Source organism: Aplysia californica, unplaced genomic scaffold (assembly GCF_000002075.1).
Source record: "Aplysia californica isolate F4 #8 unplaced genomic scaffold, AplCal3.0 scaffold00005, whole genome shotgun sequence".
NCBI classification, from domain to species: domain Eukaryota; kingdom Metazoa; phylum Mollusca; class Gastropoda; order Aplysiida; family Aplysiidae; genus Aplysia; species Aplysia californica.
In genome coordinates, this window is record NW_004797275.1 from 1489453 (window position 1) to 1509732 (window position 20280).

The following is a 20280-nucleotide window of genomic DNA, read 5'->3' on the forward strand; positions in this document are numbered from 1 at the left end:
TGTATAGCCACAAGCATAAATGCAATACAATATAAGAAATCTGGGAGTGGTTCTAGATAATGATATGGCGTCCTTCATAAGCGTGCTATGTAAGACCCTTGAGTACTCTCAGAAAAGAAGAATTCGTATCATAAGGAATTATTTTTCAGAAAATAACAATTAAACTTGCTACATCTAACCCTTCACCTGGAATAGAAGGACGTCCTTTCTTGCTGACTTACCCATCTCAACTAAAAAATGAAAGGGACCAAGTAACCCCTCTTTTAAAACAATAGCACGGGTTACTGGAGAAAGACCACTATATAGTTATTGAGAGTTATTTGCTCAGAAAACATAAACAACCAACACCAGCATATTTGATCAACAACAAAAAAACTTCTACAAAGGTAAAGTAAATACGGATTGTGCTACCTCCTGATAAGAGCCCTTAGGTCATATCAGACAAGGCAGTCCACAACCATCAACTTATTCTAAATAGCATGAGCAACTGTTTTTAAATTACAACAGTCCATAGGTTTGAAATGAAATGCAAAAGGTTTTAACTCAAAGAACAGCGGGCTCTTGACAAATTTTGTAAAGGTAGTAAAAACATTATCAATTTTATCACTTTCACACTCAAAGTATTATTATTAATATTATTATTATTATTATTAAATTATTATATAAAAACATAGTACAATCAGGCACAGATAACAAGAACAGGCAAAATTTGAAATCATGGATAGCTCATACAATATGCCATTCCCAAAAAAGAAGCGCTTTATTTTCTTTTTATTAGCAATACAATGTACTGTTCTCTCACACACCTGTATGGATTTGTCAAATAGCTCGAGAAGAAAAACACGACTACATATAAATTAGTCCTCCCAATTGTTTTGAATTCAAATCAGTCTGCTCACTGTTGGAATATAACATGCCCATCGTTATTGAGAGTATCAGGTGACATGATTTCGCCAGGCCCACCCTTGCCGAATGTGCTACACGCGCTGATATCGAGACGCATCGTCTTCCATTACCTGTTGGCTAGGGTGCATAATGATGTGTAAGGCACTAGAACTTCCTTGAATCTAGTCATTTGAGGGTGGGTGGTGGGTGATGGGGGGTGATCGAAGACAGACAGTTTGGTGCCACATTGAGCCACACGGTATGTGAGAGATTTGGTATTCCTAAATCATCACTGTCCATGTTTCTAAAACATTGCGATCAATTAAAAAATGACAGCATTGGATGTCAGCCTGACAGAATGAGAAAGCGAGCATGCTTTACCAAATAAAAAACCATCCAGCTGGCATTGTTTTTATGGTTTCAGCAAGCATGTGCCATGTCTCTTTCTATCTCTGGTGCCATCCTGATGACAAAAGAAGACTAACCATCTTACCATCTAGTAAAAGGCTACTGTTAGAAAAAACATCAATGTGTATCGCTTTTTCGAGTATGTATCTATATTATAACTCTGGAGGTCTTGTTATTAAATTCTTGCATGTGGTTAAATGATGCATCTGGTGTGATCTGTACATTTTCTCAGCTTTACTTTTCTTTTCATACTGAATTTTAAAGAGAGTAATATATAATTTAATTTTCATGTATACCAGCATATGCTTTTACGGTCCTTTACAGCCAAGAAAAATTTCCCTCTGGGACAATAAAGTATAATCTTATCTCATCTTATCTTATCTTAGACAAAATTGCAAAGAAACTTGACCTTGACTTCACATGCAACACAGGAAGGTTGGACTACAGTCAAACTCGGATATAACAGGACAGATGGGACCGGCAGTTTTTCCCCGTTATAAGCAAGTCCTGTTATAATCGTTATCTTGGGAAACTACCAGTACCATTGCACCTTCAACTTATTCTATATATTCGATTATCGCAGATCCTTTTCCAGTGGGCAGTTTTGCTGACACTGAGACGGAATTGATCAGTGGTCAGTGACCCCAACACTATGGGGAGGGGGGGGTAAGTGTTTGAAAGTTTCTGCTCGGACAAGCGATCATACAAACAGGTGAAATGTCTTGCTTGAGACACATTTTAATAATTTGATGTAACGAAAGCAAGTTCATGCGCTGCAAGATTACTGTTATATCCGAGTCTGCGCAAATTGAACTCTGTTATAGCCAGTTTCATATTACCGGGTACTTACACTTAGAGAGGAAAAAAAAAATGAGGATTTGATTTATCACTGTTATATATCCAAGTTCCTGTTATAACAGAGGCTGTTATGAATGGACGGGACTGTACTTCAAAAACAAACATGGCATCACTCACAAAGCTGTATCAAAGATAGTGAATAACAAGATGGGCCACTCAGCCAAAAAAGTGTCCGCAGAAAGTATGCTCTTTGCTTCAGATGGCGCTGCAGTCTGTTTTGAAGCTCTCTTTCGTTTTTCCAGAAGAAGAATAGGAATAGCACCTCCTTGCGTGCGCAGATCGACTGCTGTTCATCAGCAGTTCGGGTACGTTCAGTGCGGAGTTTTAGTTTTTAAAAAATTTTAATGACCTCTCGCCTTTCATTCTAAAGTCAAATTAAACGAAGAAAACCATCACCCTTTCCTCCGGAAGAGGTTTTTTGTCAGCGTAACCATTTTAAAAAAGCGTTCTTCCGAAATTTATCCCAAAACCTGCTAGTTTCACTTTGATTTTTTAAAACTCAAGTAGGGTAACTCTGTTCGCAAAGAGTGCGCTTTTGTGAAGAGGGCGCCACCAAATTTTGAGGACACTTTTTTAATTGGCTCAAAGAGAGAAGTGGCCCATCTTGTTATGTACTATCATTGGCTGTATGCAATGAATGCATCACAGTGATTTATTTTCTGACCATTGCATCATCACAGCTACTATCCTTGATTTTCTTCAATATCCCTCTCATTCTTTGTTTAGTTTGTGTACCTGAACTATGGAAGTGTTTTGTTCATCTGAAGTTATGTTGATACCTTGTATTTTTGAAGTATCACTCTTTTTTGAAGAAAAAGGCTATAGGGTCCGGAGATGAAAGAGGAAAAATGGTTTGTGTGTGTGTGTGTGTGTGTGAGTGTGTGTGTGTGTGTGTGTGTGTGTGTGTGTGTGTGTGTGTGAGTGTGTGTGTGAGTGTGTGTGTATTTGCTTTTACTTGTATGCAGGAATGTGAATCTGAAACATTCACCACTGTTGCACATGACCAGAATTTCTCATTGTGAGATCAATAAAACATATTATAGTCAAGTCGATTTCCTAGTAAGGGTACTTGTGCATCACCGGTTTAAGTCTTATCTATTATTCTCACCCTCTCAAATGACTATTATGAAACCGGGATAAGTTGCACATTCCCATATCTTCCCACTCTAGAGACACCTCTTTCAAAGATAACAGTATCAAAATAAAGCCAAACTTCCCATTTTTCCTGCTGGTTGAAAGAATTTCTTGACTGTCCACTGTGTCAAGATCACAAGCTAAAATCAACGTCTTCAAAAGCTCTGGCAATATTCTCAGCAACGTCTCTCGCCTGCACGCCAACCATATTGATAAACACAGCTACCACCACACCCTGAGGAGCTTGGTTTGAAGCCAGTCCTGAAACGTTCATAGGATGTGAGCTTTCATTAGACTCTGATATACTGCGCCTTTTGTTCCGACCTGCTGCCTCAATAACGGCTGAAGAACTTGATCCAGCGGATTCCTCGTCCACGTATCTGCTTCTCATGCTCTGATAGGGAAGAGACCTTGGGAGGATAAACAGGGCACTGCTAGCTCCGACAGCAGCTCCTGGGAATAGACAAGGTATTGACTTGAGTTGGGTTGAGTGGAATTAATAGTAATAATAATATTAATAATAATAATAATGATAGTAATAATAACTATTATTATTAGATCTACTATTATTATCATAATAATAATAATAATAACAATAATACCGTAATAATAATAACAACAATAAAACAATAATATTATAATAATGATAATACAACAATAAAACAATATAATAATAATAATAATAATAATAATAATCATCATCATCATCATAATTGCATTTATAGAGCGCATGTCCACACTATACAGCATGCTCTGTGCACTTTACAGCAACTATTACCCCAGCAATTCCAGATCATGGCTCAGACACATTGTCTACTTCCCAGGAAAAGTACAGTGCAAACTGCGGAATACACACGCTAAAACACAAAAAAACTGACAAAATCTTTCACAGTCTGTAGCCGGGTACCCATGTCCACCTGTGTGACATGAAGAAAGTTTGTGTACAGTTCCTTTATTAGGGACTCAAACTCTTAACTCCTGTTAAGAAATAGAAGGAGCAGGTAACATAACAGTACTCTCCTATCACTTTCAAAAAATCAAGAAAGAACTAATGGAATTTGATACATCACTCAATGAAAATTATGTCCCTATAGCGTTAATGCACAAAAGACTAGACAATGTCGAAGTCACTAATGTAGAGTTAATGCACATATGGCCGCTTTTAAGCACAAGGGGGCTATCCCGAAAAATGCTGTTTTGAGAAAATCAAAGGTAGAGTTTTTGCCCCTTGTTCAGTCTCTTTAAAAAATACAAGGAGAATTTTGTCAATAACCAAACAAATATCCACATCAATGAAACCAAACTTCTTCTATAGGTAGGGCAATGCCCACTTTTGGTGCAGGTCAAGATTTCAGGAAACCCCTGAAATCTGGGTTAGCCCGCTTGCCCTTAAAAGCGACCATACATAAGACAATATCACGTCAAAGTCACCAACGTAGAGTTATTGCACACAACACAAGAAAGCAACTACAACAAATACGGTTAAGACTTGCATCTCACACACACATCAGTTCCCTCACACACAGAACACACATTCATACTTCAGTGTAGTGGATCAGAGCTGTAACTGTACGTTGTTTATATATATATATATCTGCTCTCTACTCAGGACTTTATCAGACTGACTCTTTTCCCTGTGTGCAACTTGTCAACAGTCAACAGTTCCAGAAGGAAAAAAGACACTTAAACACTTAAACAGTCGTGAGGAATGTGAGAGCTCACCACACTCTTAGTAAACACAATATATTTTGTTCAAAACAGCTTTGACTTGTCAGTCTATACGGTTTCTTTTTATTTAAACAAAAAAAGATTAAGAAATATTAAGAAAAGTATGTAAGAATAAAACAGAAGAAAGAAAAACTTATAAAAATACTAAATTATTATACAGAAAAAAAAGGGTACTGAGAATCAAAAACAAACCGTACGTGATAAAAACAGTATTTCATGTTTTCTAATAGAAAAAGAAAGATCTAGTTGAAGTCCAAATCTTCTTCAGTAAGAAATAAATAGCCTTATAGATAATAAGAGAAAAACTAAAGCATCTCAGTTTGAGGAATCCACCCCACTTTCAAATAAGCGTTATAAGCTTGCCGAACACAACCCTGTACAGTCGAACCTGAGTAAGACGGAATCGCAAGGGAGCCATAAAAAAATTTCGTCTTAGACAGGGAATTTTTTTGGGGAGATGGAGGGGGAGGAGGGGGGTTCAAAGGCCCAGCCGGTGGGATCTAGAGTCACTTGTCCGGTTGGCAAGCAATCACAAGTGGTCAAAACTTCACACGTATCAGCTGTGCTATCCTCCCTGATAATGACATGCGTCAGTCTTATATTATTTATCCAATTAATACCAGCGTTTACATTTCATAGAATCACTGTTTGACCTATTAAAAACTGAAACATTTGAACATCTCCTTTGCTTCCACCCTTAGCCACACCCATCAGTGTATCAAGCACAGTCAACCAATGCCACCCCTCACTGCCTTGTAACAATGATTCGAGGAACTCTTTTCTCAACTGGGCTGTACGATCAGGATGGCAGGCATTGGTCAAACTAATTTCACACCTCTGGCCAAAAAAGAAAGTTTCCGTGCTAGAGCGCCACTCGAACACTTTCACTGGCACTCGTGAGAATTCACACCCACACCACACTGACCATCTTCATCCCTCAGGGTTCACATGGATGGAGTAACATCAAGGAGGTTAAACAATAAGGTCCATGAGTAACATCTACCCTAAAATTGCACCCTTACTCCAATTCCTCGCCTGGCAGTAGTTTAGAGCCAGTAGACGGTACCAAACTTGCGAGTTTCATTTCAAATCAGGACTGAACGGGCACAGTATTTTCCGCCTTGCACAGGAAATACCCTCAGAAAAGAGTGGATTTTTCTTTCCGTTTCCACGCTGGACAGGTTTTCGTTTTACACAGGTAATTAAAGAGGAATATATCAAGGGGGGAGCGGGGAGATTCCGTTAAGACAGGTTTCCGTTTTACAAAGGTTTCCGTTAAGGCAGGTTCGACTGTATGTACTTGGTATTGATGGAAAGAGTTCCCGTGGACTCACCGGTGTGACCCACGCCAAAACCATGTCGCTCACATGCTCCAAAATGTTCCCTCGCTGGGGACAGCTCAAAGCCCAAGGCGTAGCGAGCCATGCGTCCCTTTTTTCCAGCTGGCTGCCAGAACTTCTCAACTGTTGATGACTTCAGGAAACCTCGAGGTCCAAGATCTGTCAGAGAGAATTACTAATAACAATTATAATAATAATTATAATAATAATATCAACAGCAACAACAACAACCACAGCAATAATAATAATAATAATAATAATAATAATAATAATAATAATAATAATAATAATAATAATAACAATAACAACAACAACATACAACAACAACAATAATAATAATAATAATAATAATAATAATAATAATAATAATAATAATAAAAATGATAATAGACAGCATTTGCAATTTTGCTCAACTGCAGGCTGTGTGCTTTACAATCTAAAAATATATTGTTACCCCAACAGACCTGATAGTATTCTGAAACAATCTCAACTTCATGGGAAGCATACGGAGCAAGCTCCCATTTTATAAGCACTAGAACACTAACATGCAGACAAAATCTCTTGCTGTTTATGGCCAGGTCCACATTCCCACCAGGGTGAAGTGAGGAAAATTTGTGTAAAGTGCCTTTCCCAAGGACACAACGTCGGGCCTGAGGCTCGAACCTACGAACTGGCAACCTCACAATTGCGAGTCCAGTAGCCTAACCACTAAACTACTGGCCACATAATCCTTGTCAACATTGTTAATGCCTTGCCCTATTAGAAATAAGTTTTTCATAAAACGATAACAAAGTGAACAAAAGCCATGGTATTGAAGAAAGATGTATGATAGCTCGTAAATGTTTCACACCATCCACAAAATTTAAAACAAACAAAGAAACACTTTACTTTCCAAAATTCCTCTCAAAAAAACTTCTATAATGTATTCATTGATGGACCGTTGATGACAACATGAGTGGGTGGTTGGCGGGTGCTCTGGTGTGGTTTGCTTCTTTTTTCCTATGAAACATTTATCGTCTTTATCTCCCCTCCTTTTTTTTTTTTGGTTTCTTACTCTCTTGTAACACCCCTAATCTTCAGCATTTATATAACCTTATTGTGTTGCAAGTGTCATAACACACTTACCAAAATGAAAAAAAAATGACAACACGATACAGGACTCACCCGTGTCGCGGTGCTGCGCAGAATACAGCAGGACATTTCCAAACTTGACCACATCCTCCGTGGTGGAGAGCAGGCCGCCGCCCGCCCACTTGTACGACAGGTCAACGTACGGGGTGTTGATCACTTGTCCCTTAGAGTTCTTCATGTAATACCTGACAAGTTAAATAAATTACAGGATAGGGTGCACAGACATATTGCTACCTCAGAATTACACAATTTTATTTGCTCAATACCTAGCTTTGCAAAATTTGACATCCAAATTTTTTAGTTCTACAATATGCCAAGCTTTTTTTAATGCAATTCTTTAAATATCTTAATAAGGACTCCTAACTTCTTTACAATTCTGATAAAGAGCAGATAGAGCATTTGCTTTCCTACCTCATGGTCTTACTACTCAAAGCAGCCAAAAATGTCAGATAGAACTTTGTAATTCTGAGGTAGCCACATGGCACATGAGCAAGACCAAAAGGTTTTTACTTAGTTCTTCCTCTTGTATGCATTACTCAATGTCGAGAGAGGAACTGATTTTGGTCAAGGGCTAGGTGGCTGCTTCTATAAAAAAATGTTAAAGACCCCTCTAAGGCTATCCAGCCAATTTTCCTTCGTCTTATCCTCCCTTCATAGCGTAGCCTGCTTTTCCTGTGTCATGAGTTCATGCATCTGGTTGATTGGAGGCATCCTCATCAGGTGACTGAACCGCATAAATCTTCGGATGTTCATTATGCTCAATTACTATTTTCTCTTTGGTTAACAGTTTCATTCCTTATGCAGTCTTTCTTTGTGACATTGACTTATTTTCTGAGGCATTTCATCTCGCAGGGAGTGATCTTCCTTCTTCTTTTTTTTTCTAAACATGTGACTACGGCACCACAAAACACAGTAATGACAATAATTATGTCCCATAACACAGAGCAAATAGCGATCATGCATTTGCAAAAACGGCATAGCCAGATAGATTATTCCCTGAACAAAATCCACTTACACAACCCCTAATGTGCTCAATGTGTGACCATCTCTCTCTGTGAAAAAGGAGATCATCATCTTTTTCTCTCTGTTAGTTCAGTAAGTGTTTTACGGCACTTGCAACACACTAGGATCATATAAGTGCCGGAGATTAGAGGTGATACGAGGGAGTAATAAGCACAAAAAGGAAGGAAGAGAGGTAAGGACGATAGATGTTTGATAGGAAAGAAGGAGCAAACCACACCAGAGCACCCGCTAACCATCCATTATCTCCTTTTACAATGACCAGCGGTAGATGATGTCAGAGCTACTGTTGTCTCTATCACACTATGTGGCGTCCGTGTGTGTGTGTGTATGTGTGTGTGTGTGCGGGTGTGCGGGTGTGTGAGTATGTGTGTGAGTGTGAGTTTGGGTGTGTGTGTGTGCGTGTGAGTGTGAGTATGAGTGAGTATATGAGTGTGTGTGTGTGAGTATGTGTGTGGAATATGTGAGTGCGTATGTGTGTGTATGTGTGTGAGTGTGAGTGTGTCTGTGAGTGTGTGTGGGTGTGTGTGTGTGTGTGTGTGTGTGTGTGTGTGTGTGTGTTCGGTAGTCTAGTGGACAGGCTACTGGACCCATAATTGTGAGATTGCGAGTTTGGGGGTTGGAGGCTCAGCTCTGTCCAATGGTGTGTCCTTGGGAAATGCACTTGTAACAAATTTCCCATTTGAACCAGTCTCATTGGAGATGGAAGTTAAATTTAGAGCTCACGCCCCTTAAATAACCTTACATTGTTGCAAGGAGAATTTAAATGTATACAACAATTTCCCACATTTTCGTCTTTCTATCACTCTCTGAGACCTGAACAATTTATACTAATAGACTTGATACGACAAATATCGGAGAGGTGTATACTTTTGCTTACTTTGCTCTGTTGTAAATGATAGGATCGTTCTCGTCTAGGTAAGTCTCCTTCAAACCCAGACGTTGCAGGGTTCGGATCATGGCGGTAGGGAAAGGGGTGTCCATCACAGACTCAACTACAGCAGACAGCACTGTGTAGCCAAATGTGGTGTACAGAAATCGGGAGCCTGGAAAAAAACAGAACTTATATAATAGTAATAGATCTAATAATAATAATAATAAAAACAATAATAATAACAAGCAAATTTTCAATAATAATAATAATAATAATAATAATAACAACAAAGCAAAATTTCAATAAAATAATAATAACAATAATAAAAAATGAAAATGATAATAAAAATGATAATAATAGCAACAAATGTAATTTTAATAATAATAATAATAATAATATATAACCATAACAACAATAATAAAGATTACTTCTACAGCGCCTGGTCGTTGGTACTCCACATTAAAATAAGGTTCATGCATACTGGCCCATTTAACATACAACAATTCTTTCGAATACATATACACTCGTAATCCAACAAAGAACACAGCATGTTGAGTATGGAACATAACAAGATTATCGTCCTTCCCTGTTTTAAGGGAGCTACCTCCCGTCACTTAAGGGCATGCGTAGTGGCGGCTAGTGGGGTGAGTAATAAAGTTCCGTTGCTGTCCGAGATACGGGTGGTGAGCAGTTATTCTTGTGATCGTGTCAGTTAGTGAAGTGTTCTGGATTAAAGTGAACCCAAAGTAGACAAACACAACATACACAAAAAGGCAATCACTGATTTCATGTTTTTCATGCTGCAATCACATCTGTCCTGACTCATGTTACCATGATTTCTATTTAATAAGTTACTTGGAAATTTGCCTATGTACACGCACATTTACAACATTTTACTATAAGGTGGCAGACCATCGTTGAAGAAGTCAATTGATTTTCTGCTAAATATGACTTCACAAATATCATAGCACAAAGCACATTGATGATGTGTGTGTGCGTAGGTATGAAAAATAAGTCTGATTTGTGAGAATAACTGTGATCAGTAGCTTCAGTGTCCTTCCAAATAATTCATGAACGCCACATGCACTATCAGTGTAACTTAAGACATGAAATGAAATAAACTTTTACAGCACAAACAATTTTCCACTGCTGGGACAGAACATTGTCTAAGTTGTTTATCCAAATAAAATGTTTTGTTTTCATAGTTTCTAAGGTAGAGGATTCGGTTCTCCCTGCTACACCCCCAGGATTACTCTAAGATTATCAAGCAGGAAAGGAAACATATTGAACCTAATAAAGATTCAAACCCCTAGTTTCTCGGTGATGATGAGGTATGAAACAAACTGAAAACAACTCATACAAAACCAAACCAGCAATGGAAACCTGTAAACTAGGCGTGCCTGCCAGCAATTTCAGTACGTAGCATAAGTTGACCCAGTAATTGATAATGAATGCGCCCCCAGTGAGTTAATAATTTATAAAATCAAAACTGCCAATCTTTAAAAAAAAATAAAAATCAATAGCTTCCTGGCCCAGCTGGAATAAATAAATCTCATACTTTATTTCACAAAATGCCCTAGAGTAACAAATATTTATATGCTATAGCGCCAGTTTTAGTCACACTTTTGAGAGCATGAATATTTCAGCCGAATTCATACGACTTTCTCCTGCTGTGTTCAGTGAGATATTTGGAATTGCTTGTTTTTTTAACCTCCGGGGGGAAAAACCTACTATGCCGTGGCCCTCTCTAGGTAAAAAATCTAAAACTGGTCCTTAAATGAATACAAATAAACATATTTTGACAGTTCTACATCTAATAAAAAAGCTTCCAGTAAAAGAGACCGGTTTTCGTCAATTATCAAAAACTAATTTGTCATCGAAGTTATCGTAAAGGAATGCACTCGAGCTGCTGCCAGCAGCTCATTGGCACAGCGGTTGCAATCACGAGCCGCTGGGAGCAGCTTGTCAGAGATAAGGAGTTAATCCAACCCACGACTTGGACACGTTTGCCGTTGTTGCAAACCCTGTCAGCTCACCCGGCTTGGCAGACAGGGGGTCATTCTGGAACATGGAAAGTGCCTCGCGGGTCGTTGGGTATCTTTTGGTACAGAAGTATTCTTTCCTCTCCATCTCCGTCACTTCTTTTTTTTTTTTCTTTATAGGTGGAGTCCTTGATGCGTCCTCTGATGTACCACTTTGACTTTTCTCCTCGGGTGATTGCTGCTTAGAAGATGTTGATGGTCCCTGAAAACAAAACACCATATAGTTTCAATTTAATTAAAAAACAAATTATCCCAATCCCGGTCACAATGCCCTGTCCTTTGAGAGACAGGAGGAAATGATGCACCTGTGGGCAAGAAGGACATCAGGAGCACCAGTCTACAATTCATGAATGAGTTGTTGTAAATATTCTATGCCCGTATCAACATATTTTAAATCATACAGGAGGCGAATAGTTTCGGCCAGATCAGGAAAATCAAGGCTACCAAGGATACATCACAGAAGGACAGAAACACTTTTAGAAAACCTCTTTCACACATGGGAACTGAACCCATGTCCATTACATGCAAGGCAAAAAGGCTAACCACTGCGCCACCGACACAAACGAGCCACTCTTCCACTTTAAAAAAACTCTAGATTTCAGTCAGAGCCCAGTACCAAGAAAAAGTCACAAAAAAGTCACCAAAAAAAAGTCAAATTCTTTACCAAAGTAATGAAGTGTGAACAATCAGTCTTTTCTCTCTCTTAAAAACTTACTTACTTACTTTACTTTTTCCAGCCTCAGTTAGCTTATGGTGTCGAAGGGAGAAGCAAATGTCTTCCTCTTGTTTGTTTTATTGCTTGTTGCAGGGCTATATTGTTTTTTTCTAGTTTTTCTCTGATCCCCTTTATCCATCTCTTTTCCTGGGACTGCCTCTTCCTCTGATCTCCAGTTGCATTCTCTCGCTGCCAAGCTGTCTGGTGGTATTCTTGACAAACGTCTAAAATGTTTCAGACTTTGGTTATTTGTGTATAGCAAGCAGGGAGTTGAGCCAACTTGTTCTTTGACAACCCTGTTTCTCACCCAGCCTCTCCGTAAGTTCTTGTGATGTTCATATTTTTCCTTTAGTATCTAATTTCACATGTGCTGATTTTACTTTGGTGACACTTATCCATGTTTGAGCTTGGTAGCACAGTGTTGGTATAAAGATGTTCTTAATTAGTTGGCATTTTGTTTCCATTGTGACGATAGGATGTGAAAGTAATGCTGCCAGTTGGGAAGTCACAGCATTCGCCTTTTTTATTTCTCCATCTATCTTTCCATCTTGAGTGATCACATTCCCTAGATATTTGAAATCTTCTACATGCTTGATTTTGCTGTCGACGTTTAGTGAGTCTGGTATTTCAAAGCAGAATCAAGCAAGAGATTTTTTTCACACCCCTGACAACACCAGCTCATCTGTTGTTGACAGTAGCAGCAGCAGCAGCAATGGTGGTTATGGTGGTGGTGGTGGTGGTGGTGGTAGTAGTAGGAGTAGGAGTAGTAGGAGTAGGAGTAGGAGTATTGGTGGTGGCGGTAGCAGTAGGAGGAGAAGGAGCAACAGTCGCATTTTCCCCCCTTCATTTTCAGCCAGTGAATGATTACTTTTGTCTCTTTTTATCTCTGTCACTGGCAGAATATTTCATTAATTATCATCCATGTTTTCAAGAGAGCACAACCGAGGCAATGAAAATCAGCAAAACACCAGACCCCAGACCCACTTAACAACACAGAAGATATTGCACATGTACGTCCCACTAATCATCAGCTGGCTCTAATTCTTCAGTATGGAGATTTAGCAACAAGCATACCATGGATTTGTATTTCTGAAAAAAACAAAAACAATGCGAATATCGGTACAAAATTTGCTAACATTAGTTTACGGTTAGGCTCACAAGCAATAGATAAACACAGGTCTAGTTTTGCAGACTTGCAAGTCTTTCAAAATTATGGGTAAAATGGTGAATATAAGTTAATAAGGAACAAGGAAAGTGAGTAAAGGGACACTATCGAAGACCAATGGTCTGAATATGTCACGAGCAGGGTAGATCTAGAAGCAAGTCCACTGAAATTGAAACATGAGACTGCTGTCCTGGCTTACAAGCTGAGCTAAAAATCAGTGCTGACAATAGGAATGCACAACCCCTGGCAAAGAAGAGATTAAAAGATTAAAGAGTGAGCAATATTGAAAAAAGTGAAAAGCAGAGCATGTGAATAAAAATGTGTAACTAACGGAAAAGTGTAAACACATTACAAAAAAAAAAGAAAGACACATACCACTTTATAAAATGGTAAATCAGCCACTTCTTTCACTTTCCCCAAAAGGTCAGCCAGGGGCCGGTCAAACGCATCAACAGGGTCATCATCCGGCTTGTAATGTCGGACACCGGATGTGTGGTTAAGTAACTGTCGAACTGTGATAGTCACCTGCCTCGTGGAAAAAATATCTTTATTCAATTCTTTCAAAAGGCACACAAGAAAAAGAAAACAAAAAAAGGCCAGTTTCTTCAAGGTTTTTAGGTAAAATTTTGTAAGTAGCACATATAAATATATATATATATATATATATATATATATATATATGTGAGGCGTGCTGACAAAATGAGTTACTTCTCACTATCCACAAATGCAGATATTGGCCAAAAATCGACACTGGGGACAAATTTCTAGGTTTTCTATTGATGCAATATTCATTAAGCACCAACCGCCTTTTGTTATTTCATACTTGCAAATTGTAAAAACTTAATCTATAAGCATGATAATGTATCTATTTTCATAGTGCTCAAATCCGAGAAGTAACTCATTTTGTCAGCACGCTTCACATATATATATATATATATATATATATATATATATATATATATATATATATATTTAAAAAAACCCATTTGCCACACTCTAAATAGTCCTCAGCATAAACCCACCAAAGTGCAATTTCTGTGAGACTTTTTAGCAGAGGACTTACACCAACACCCCCTCCCCTCCCTAAATCACCCCCAAGAAAAAATTTTACTTGTCAGATAAACGAAAAATGCTATCTAAACAATTATCGATATTTGAGCAGCTCTCTCCAAACTGAAAACCAGATTAAACCGATTAAAGTTCAGCTGTCCTGCAGGTTTCCGTATAATCAGACTTCACTGTTGTCCTTTGTCCTTTAATACCTCACTCACTCCTGTTTGAACTTCTTACTGGCCCCAACATGCTATCGAGTTTTCTTAATGGATTGCCAAAAGTAATGAAAGCAAAAACAGAACCCATCCTCAAGCTGATGCTATGCTGGATTGAGGCCTGCACGCTCCGCAACTATAACTCAATAACCTGCATTTCTTGTCTGTAGCTGTTTTAACATGGATGTTTTCAATAAAAACCTAAAGTTCAAATGATACAAAGTTATAATAGCTTCACTGAAAAGACCTGAGTGTCAGGCGGTTCATTGCAAAGACAGAGAGGAACGAGCATTTGCTGTTTTCTAAATTTCCTAAGCTCTATATCCATTTTGTTACTTCTTGCATTCCCTATCCTGTGGTGAAGAAACCGGGTAAAAAGAATGGAAGGTCCCGATTTTGGTGCCGATATTTGTAAGTTACGTAAAGATGTGCCATCACAGTACAAATGATCATACTTCAAGAAAAACAAAAGAAAAGGGAGAATTGTTTGGTCTGTGATGATGATGATGATGATGATGATGATGATGATGATGATGATGATGATGATGATGATGATGATGATGACTACGAAGATGATGAAATGCTGGATACGATGTGCAAGTTAATCTTGGAGTTAATTTATTTCTCCACATGGCGCTTACTCTAGAACCCCCCAGGCTTTCCAGGGGGGCAGGACACAACCTTATTCCCAACTCCTCCCAGAATTTGGAAATAAGTTGTCATCAGGAAAGTCATCAGGAACTTGAACTACAATGGAACTCGGATTCAATGAGGTCGCCGGGCCTGACCTAAAATCTCGTTGAATCCAAGTGTTTGTTATAGCAAACATGAGGTTTTTGTGTAGATAATTACAAGCACTGAGTAAGTAATGTAAAAAGGGAAGCAACAAGGGGTGCCTGAAATGCTGGCATAAAGACAGATTCATTCAAATGCACGCCCATGTCATCTCGATTGCGTGCCAAAAGGTCGTGTTACCGTGTATCGGTCCTAGCATACGGCAACTTTTGGTTGCATAAACCAGTGCACAATTCATTGCCTAGATCTATGTCAACACTAGCTTATCGTTGTAATAATGATTAGTTGCCTGGGGGCGGGGGGAGACCGTGACGCGTTTGTATCTGCGACGTTCCACACATGGACCGCTGGTGCCCCCCCCCCCCTCCCCCCGACACGCACCCACAGCCACACATGTGCAGGTCATCCATCTGACCCTGACACACGCTAAAATAGACATGTGCGTGTGCCAACAACGCATGTGTTGGTATGAAATAAGTCTGCTGATTGGTCGCATTCAATCGGTTAAGCGAATAATGGTTCATGATGCAGGTGCAATGGATGGTTTCCGGGAATAGATAAAGTTTGTTGTGGGAAAAAAATGAGAGAAGCCACCTCTGCGGGGGTTGTTCACCCTGGAAGCGACCTCGTTGAATCCGAGCTTGCTGATTTAAGTGCTCGTTAAATCAGGGTTATTTTTATTGATTTTAAAGAAGGAAAAAAAAACCGGGGGATTCAACGAGAGGAGATGGATTCCCCGTTTTTTTTCTCCATCTCCTCTCATTGAATCCAAGTTCTCGTTGAATCCGAGTTCTCGTTAAATCCGAGCTCATTAAATCTGAGTTCCACTGTATTTGTTTGCTTTGGAGATTGAAGCAAGTTATACCTTGAGTATGGGGGGTGGAGAAGAGGGGGAGGGGGCTTGAGTAGAAGCTCACGAATGACTATAAGCACGTCCAAGCACAGTGTGTCAAAGCAGAGGATACTGTACCTTTTCTCCCATGAACTCTTTCTCCGGGAATTCTGGGACATAATGCTGTACAGGCTTGTCCAGATCCAGCTGCCCTTTCTCCACAAGCTTTCCCACTATAGTAGCTGTCACAGCTTTACTGATGCTGGCGATGCGCATCACCGAGTTTGGCCTCATCGGGGTATGGTTTTCCAAATCGGCAAAGCCAAATCCTGAAATTGCGATGGCATCAGGATAGTGGAAGTTTATCACATACGGGAAAACCAGTGATATAATATTCACTATCAGAGCTGTTTAGGTTGGAAATAATTATACATTTTTTATGTCCCGATCGACACCATTCGCACAATTTATATGACTTCAGGGGCTACCTGTTTTAACCCATTGTTGACTAAGGCCTTTGACAGAAAGCTGCTCCCCAAGAACTGGGCATTTTACCTGTTCTCCAGCAAATCGACCTGCAAACTTGGGTAGCCTCCGAAAAACACTTGTAGCTCTGTTATTTAAGGATTGAACCCTCATAGAGTATCCAACCTATCAGGGTCATCTTGGGCTGAGCTGGTTTCAGCATTCCAGATAACAGCATGAGAAAGTCGATAGAACAACTTTCTCACAGAGGAATTAAGTCTGTCGCAGTTTGCAATGTTGGCGAACAGAGACAATCCATTACATCACAGATAGTGGTATTTAGAGTTCTGCAAAAATGAAAATCTGCAGCAGACAGGAAAAACAAATGGAAACAAAAGAAGTTGGACCAAAGAAGAACACTCATCAAAAGATGCAAAAATGACATGAACGTAGTTCTGCTAGCTTGGGAAAAGACAGAAATCAGAATATAAGGAATAAAAATATAAGACCTTTTAAGATCACCTGAAATAAGAAATTATATCAACGCTAAAAGATAAAATTAGGACCTACTATTGGCACCTTCCATTCACCCTCAGTGTGTTTACACATTATGTATTTTATGAGGAGTTTCCATAAAAAATTACTAGTCAAAACATAATCATAATCAAGAAAGAAAGCACAATGAGTGTCATGTATTTGCTTCTTCAATTAAAAAAATCTTTTTTCTCAAAACCCAAATTACCAATCATACCTTCATCTTTTCAGGCAAAAAGAATAAAGGGTTACTGTTCAATCATTCATTGACCAAATAACAAGCAAATATATAATCAAAATGTGTGACGAAAGCTTTCAGTCTTTAATGGTAAGATATGACATTATAACAAGGTATGACGAGTTGAAATACAGAAAATCCCTTAGTCTTATCATTCAGGGCAAAAGTGGAAGTTTATTGAAATTGTCAGGTCGCTTCCTTAAATCAATGGTTATCAAGAAGAGTCTCAAAAACTGCAAAAAGGAAATAGCACCAGTACCACTCAAACAAGCACGGCAGAGTTTTTGAAAAAGAGGTTAAAAATTTGGAAAATATAGCCTCAAGTCATTGATGATAGATCAATTGCCTCTAGTCCAAATATGCACAATGGTGGGCAATTGTCTTTGACACACACATGCACTGACCTTCTGCGTACACTTGTTGCCCATCAACGCTGACACACACTGCAATGCCAGGACTGCCCACCTCATCCTGAAATATTAGAAAAAGAGAGGCATAGGTCATTAAAGAAACTGTATAAAAAGAAACTGTAAAACAATCATGAAGATGGTAAATAAGAGACAGACAGTTATTTTGATATTCATTCCCTAAAGAAAAAAATGACAATGAAAATCCAGATGGTGACCATGAGCATGATGATGATGATGATGATGATGCTTTTTTATACATGTTCCTGACGAAGCTCTTTACAGGGCGAAACGTTAAACTTATATAAAATTTGAAAAATCTATTAAGTCTCAAACCCTTTTTTTATTCCCTGCTACCTACAATGATGATGATGATGATGATTATTATTATTATAATCATGATGATCATGATGATAGTGCTGATCTGCAAATAAAAAATAAGAAGAATCTACTTAACTATAAAATAAATGAGAACACATTATATGTTAGCCAAAACTTACATTAAAGCTTTTGGCTTTTGACTCAGAGCATTTTGGGGCTGCTAAAAAATTTGTCTTTTTAAAAATTAACTGCAGCCATGGGTGTAAATCAGGACTTGGATCACACTAATTAGTCCCACACTGAGTTCTCCCTTTGACCAATGACTACCCCTCCCTTCTCTCTCTCGCTCTCTATTTCTCTCTCCCTTCTGGCACTGTAACATCATAAGTGGTCAGCGACGCCGACAGCACATAGGAACTCAATAGGGGGCTACTCGTTCGGGGGTCCTTGAAAAGTGCTGAACGTGGGTCACTGAAATGTCCCATCCGACGTGTTTTGGCACGATAGATAGTTGATGGCACATTTCAGAAATACTACCCTCCCTTAGACTGTGAGTTACCATAGTAAGTCCATGAAATTACAGTTTCTAAAATGATCAGTTTAACACAAATTCTAATTTTTCTAAGATTCAATACAGAAGAAATAATCTTATTTCCTACTTACTTTTCTACGCAAACAAAGCTCTTGTGACTTTGCAATGGCTGCAGCCAAGGAAATTTTGCCCATTTCATTTTTGTGTGGTCCCACTTTCTTTTGGCCATTATCATTGTTGTCATTCACAAATCCAAGCCGAGTTTTCTTTAGACTGTCAGAATCTACAACAGCCCTGCTGCCTACTTTCTGGTTGAAGTCAGTATTTGATGAGCACCTGGCTACAAGTACACGTACTGGTTGTGCCCACTTAGATTTTTCATCACCATTATCATCTTTGACTTGTTGATGAATCCACGCTAGCAAACCGACCCCGGACAAAATTTGGATCCCAAGAAGACGTCTTTTAAATGAAGACTTTGACTTTGTTGAGTAACACCCCTCTGTCTGGTTTGGTTTCGTAGAAAAATATGGCTCACACCCATGCTTAGCTGAAAGGGGAGACAATACTCGGGAAAAAGGAAAACAGCATTTTCTAAGGTTATTTTTTATAGCGTTGAAAAACTTCCCATTTCTAACTAGAGCCATAGTAAGATAGATCTAGATCTAGTGGATAAGGAAGATTGTACAGATTTCAAACTCTGGGGTTCTAGATCTAGAATCAAGATTAGATCTATCCAAAGAAAAAATCTAATTCTTGTGACAGTAAAATATTGGCTTTTTTGTTTGCTTGTAAACAGCTTTTATCTGAATTGGAATCTTCAACAATCTGTGGTTAGTTCTTCAACTGAAAAAGATGAAGCCAATGAAAGCAAGCAAATTCAGCAGTGGTGAGTATAGGATAGGCCTCTCTTTGCGCTCTCTTTCCCCACTGCAGTTTGGAGGCCTATGGATGCCTTGATAGGCCCAGGTCAAGTCTGGATTCAAGTCCAAGAAGACTCGAAACCTTGATCCTAAAATCTGTGGGATATTTAAAAAGACAGAAAAGACGAGGTCTGGTGCCCTGGCAAATTGGTGCCAGTTTTACTTTTTCAGCGCAGGGGCAGAGGGTAGGCCTAAAGAAACATCATGAGACCGCTGACAACTGAAGAGCAGGAAAATAAAAAAGTAAACAAAGCAAGCAAGGGAACCTACTCTGAATTTGTTTTCTCATATTATTTGAAAAAGTAAAGTGACCTCCCTTGATTCCATTCACGAAAAATATTCACCATACATAGGTAGACTACAGGTACAATAATTATACTATTGCATCTGGGAAACCTCGAAATGATGCCGAACTTGGGAGGAGACCCACGGCTCCTTTAATATCATTAGAGGATATGACTAATCTGAGAAAGCTCAAGATCTGTTTCTCACCCTTTGACCTGGACTAATAAAGATCAACTCGTGCGGTACCTAGGCTATTATTACTATCCTGAAGACTGTGGTCATGGGCTCTGCTATGAACACAGATGAAAAGTTTGGGCCTTACACTTAATGTTGTGGATCAACGGTCGATCTACAGTGCCACCCCACCCCCACCTCTCTCT

General features: G+C 38.9%; 1 protein-coding gene across 1 annotated transcript; it reads right to left on the reverse strand.

Annotated features, from left to right (window-relative positions):
• Positions 1 to 3025: 3025 nt before the first annotated feature.
• LOC101850522 (serine beta-lactamase-like protein LACTB, mitochondrial) lies at positions 3026 to 19822 on the reverse strand. The gene is made up of 9 exons (XM_035968787.1): positions 18824 to 19822; positions 17837 to 17903; positions 16334 to 16524; positions 13676 to 13825; positions 11415 to 11622; positions 9385 to 9550; positions 7518 to 7669; positions 6348 to 6512; positions 3026 to 3738 (listed from the first exon to the last, which is right to left on the reverse strand). The coding sequence occupies exons 1-9, from the start codon at positions 19337 to 19339 to the stop codon at positions 3419 to 3421; spliced, it is 1935 nt and encodes a 644-aa protein (XP_035824680.1). The 5' UTR covers positions 19340 to 19822; the 3' UTR covers positions 3026 to 3418.
• Positions 19823 to 20280: the final 458 nt, after the last annotated feature.